The sequence below is a fragment of the Orycteropus afer genome, unplaced genomic scaffold (genome assembly GCF_000298275.1).
Source record: "Orycteropus afer afer isolate SDZICR_OR568_19922 unplaced genomic scaffold, OryAfe1.0 scaffold00583, whole genome shotgun sequence".
NCBI classification, from domain to species: Eukaryota; Metazoa; Chordata; class Mammalia; order Tubulidentata; family Orycteropodidae; genus Orycteropus; species Orycteropus afer.
The window spans coordinates 1,110,472-1,114,724 of record NW_006922170.1 but is presented as its reverse complement, the minus strand read 5'-3'; the positions used below and the strand labels follow the sequence as shown (position 1 = coordinate 1,114,724).

Below are 4,253 nucleotides of genomic sequence, written 5' to 3'. Positions count from 1 at the left end.
GAAACATTGTCTGCCAACCCTATACATGGTCTTGGGCACACTCCCCTCTGCATAAACATACCTAATAGTTCAGCCTGTCCACCCATCTATCCACCTGTATATCTGTGTTTGCCTTCAGTGACAATGCAGTAGTGTATGTGTAAAAGGATTCATCTTTGTTGTCTGTACCCCACATGAACCTCTCTATGTCTTCCTCTTCCTCAATGCCACCATGTTGATCACTCACATTTGATACATCGCTCTTCTCTTCACCCAAATCAATACTTGTCTCTACCTATCTAACAGTGTTCCCTTCCCTCCCCTCCCAGCCCTGGTAACCAACAAAGAAAATTTCTTTCCATAAATAAATGTCTCCTTGACTTTTTACAATAATGGACTAACACAATATTTGTCCTTCTGTGATTGACTTATTTCACTCAGCATAACGTCCTCCACATTCATCCACATTATGTAGTGTTTTGCAGATTCTACCTTATTCTTTAGGGTTGCATAGTATTCCATTGCATGCATGTACCATAGTTTGATTATCCATTCTTCTGTTGAAAAATCAACTGTTATAATTTTTGTATGATCAAATGTGTTCTATACTAGCACATACAAAAATAAAATAAAAAGACTAAACTTGTAATGAAATAAAAAAGTATTTAGTACTTAGGAATATTTCCTGTGAAAGACTTCTATCTCACTAATTTGAATGAGATAAATTAAAGAAGATCCAAATAAATGAAACATGTATCATTTTTGTGGGCTAGGTGTCTTGTTACTGTGTGTGTATGTACACATATGTGTGTATGTGCATACACACACACATATCCCAAATTTATCAATAGAGTCAATAAAATACCAATCAAAATTAACAAATTTTCTTGTGGAACTTGACAAGCTTAATCTAAACTTCATATAGTTGTGCAAAGGACACAAAATAGAAAGAAAATAGAAAATAAATTTCTTGAAGGATGTTAGCAAGGTGAGAAGACTTGCACTACTGGATATCAAGACTGGATATAGCTACAGTAATTATTGTATGGGAGCTCTGGTGGTATTTGATTGCTATCCAGATGCTGGTGGTTCAAACCCACTAGCCACTCTTCAGAAGGAAGATTGGACAATCTATTTCTGTAGTGATATCGCCTCAGAAAGCCAAGGAGGGATCATTATGAGTTGGATCTGACTCAATGTCATTATGAGTTGGATCTGACTCAATGGCAGAGTTTTTTTTTTTTTTTTTTTTAATTGTTGTATTGATACACAGGTAGATAAATAGAACAATGGAAAAGATTAGGGAAACAAGATGCAGGTCCAAGCACAAATGGACACTTGATTTATGACAAATAGGAGATGGTAATGGAAAAAGGACAGTCTTTTCAATACTTGAAGATGGAACAACTGGGTAATCTTGTGGGAACAACAACAACAAAAAAAACAACAGCAATCTCTTGCCTCAAATCATAAATTAAAATAATTTACAGAAGTATCACATACCTAAATGTGAAAAGAAAATAACTTCTAGAAGTTAATACAGAAGAAAATCCTCATGATCTCAGAGTAGAAAAAGACTTCTTAAACAGAACACTAAAATTACTAACTATGAAGGAAAATACTGATAAATTAAAATTAAGAACTTTATCAAAAGTCACCACTAACACATTAAAAGGAAGAACACAGAGCATAAAATATTTGTAACACATAGAACCAATAAAAGATTAGCATTGAGAATATAAAGAACTATAAATAAATAAGAAAAATATAAATGACCCAATAGTGAAATGGTCAAAAATCATGAACATGCACTTCACAAAGAAGAAGTCAATTGAATCTTTGCAATCTAATCCTCGCACTATGGCTCCTGAAAAGAGGGCTGGTGAGAAGAAGGTCTGTTCTTTTATCAAGGCAGTGGTGACCAGAGGATACACCAACATTCACAAGCACATCCAAGGAGTGGGCTTTAAGAAGGGGGATTCTTGGGTTGTCAAGGAGATGTGGAAATTTGCCATGAAGGAGATGGAAATGCCAGATATATGCATTGACATGAGGCTCAAAAAAGATGTATGGGCCAAAGGAATAAGGAATGTCCTATATCATATCTGTGTAGAGTTATCGAGAAAACATAATGAGGATGAATTTTCACCAAACAAGCTCTATACATTGGTTACCTGTGTACCTGTCACCATTTCAAAAACCTACAGATAGTCCATGTGGATGAAAACTAACAGCTGATAATGATAATGATAGAAACTGAGAAAAAGTCAATTGTAAAAGTATGTGAAAAGTTGCTCGATTCCATTTATAATCAGAGATATGAAAATTTAAACTACAACATCTTACCTAAATATAATCACTAGATTGGGAAAAAAATTAAGTCTGACAACACAAAGTATAAGTAAGGATGTGGAATAGCGTTAATGTTCCCACAATGCTGGTAAGATGGTGTGAGATCATTATTTTTCTAAGCAAAGCCAATGTGGCCTGTTGTAGTCATGTGATATTGATTGTTAGAGAAACTTCCAAACCACCAAGAGTGGCCATTTCAAAAGTTGATAGTCAATTTTTGACCACAGGGCCCAACTTGACAGAAGTGAGTGTTGAGCAGTCATACCACCACTGGACTGACTGATGAGCAGTCATCATACCATATACTCTGGACTTCATTTATCTGAGAGTGTTTTTACCTTTTTATTTAGCTGCTACAACTTCAAGTTTTCAGTCTATTAAAATTTAATTAACTCTAACTAACATGTCATGTCTTTGATAACATTTTTGAGTGCTTACTATGTGTTAGACACTGCACTAAAACCTTCATATAATTTTGTTACTCAATTAACTCAATAACACTATGAGGTAAGTATGGAGACAAGTGTATGTTGGAGTCACACAAGACATTTAACTCCAGAGCACCCATTCTTAACTACACTCTAGAATTCTGCTTGTACACATGTATATGAGCCTTGCTTATCTGTGTGTTCCTCATAGCACACAATGTTGTTGTTGTTATGTGCCGTTGAGTCGGACCCAACTCATAGCGACCACTCCTTGGGTTGCCAAGGCAGTATCACTATGGAAGTAGATTGCCCAACCTTCCTTCCGAGGAGTGGCTGGCAGGTTTGAACCACCAGCCTTCTGGTTAGCAGTCAAATGCCTTAGGCACTATGCTACCAGAACTCCATAGTACACAATAGTAGTGCTATGTATTCCATTCTTGATTCTTATATTACATTCCCTAAAATATTAACTGAATTAATCAGCCCAAATAAAGCATTCATAGGCTCTTTTTCCTAAATTTCATTTACTTTGTTGTTGTTGAGAATATACACAGCAAAACACACACCAATTTAACAGTATCTACATGTACAATTTGGTGACATTGATAACATTCTTTAAGTTGTGCAACCATTCACACCTTTGTTTTCTGAGTTGTTTCTCCCTCATTAACACAAACTCACTGACCCCTAAGGTGCCTATCTAATCTTTCAAGTTGCCGTTGTCAATTTGAACTCATATAGATAGTTCTTAAAGGAGCATAATGCTCAAGGCAGATCTTTTTCTTACTATTAAAGCTAAAATATTGTTCAGTTTTCTGAAGACTTCAAGGGATATTTTTGATTTAAGGTTAAAGATTATCTCAGTGCAATAGTTTCAGTGGTTCTTTCCAGAAACTCTAGAGTCCATGAGTATTTGAAATTCTGTTCTACATTTTCCTCCTTTTGATCAGGATTCTTCTATGGAGTCTTTGGTTAAAATGTTCAGTAATGGTAGCCAGGCACCACCTTCTTCTGGTCTCCTGGGAAAGGAGGCAGTTGTTCATGGAGGCAATGAGACACACATTCCCTGTTCTCCTATTCCTGACTCTCCTTTTTCCTCTGTTGCTCCTGGTGAATAGAGACTGATTGTTGTGCCTTGGATGGCCACATGCAAGCTTTTAAGACCCAAGCACTACACAAGGAACTAGGAGACAGAACAGAAACACTAAACATGTTATTAGGCCAATTAACGGGGATATTCCATGAAACGATGACCCTAAACCTCCAAACCAAGGAAGCAAATTCCATTAGTTATTGGGTTCTACATAACCACCCTCAGTAGCTACTCTTTTTTCCTATTGTTGTTGTCATAATATCTTTCACACAACTTTTGTCAATAAGATGTACAGCTTGTTGCTCAATTGGCATAACATACTATACAAAACATTGTTCCACCTACTACTTTGGCGAGTAGCGACTGGGACCTTAAAAGCTAGGAAGCTGCCATCTAGATGC

The 4,253-nt window shown here is 36.3% G+C and overlaps 1 protein-coding gene across 1 annotated transcript; it reads left to right on the top strand.

The window, feature by feature from the left end:
- Positions 1 to 1,839: 1,839 nt before the first annotated feature.
- LOC103210283 (60S ribosomal protein L31-like) lies at positions 1,840 to 2,190 on the top strand. The gene has a single exon (XM_042783018.1). The coding sequence runs from the start codon at positions 1,840 to 1,842 to the stop codon at positions 2,188 to 2,190; it is 351 nt and encodes a 116-aa protein (XP_042638952.1).
- The last annotated feature ends 2,063 nt before the right edge of the window (positions 2,191 to 4,253 follow it).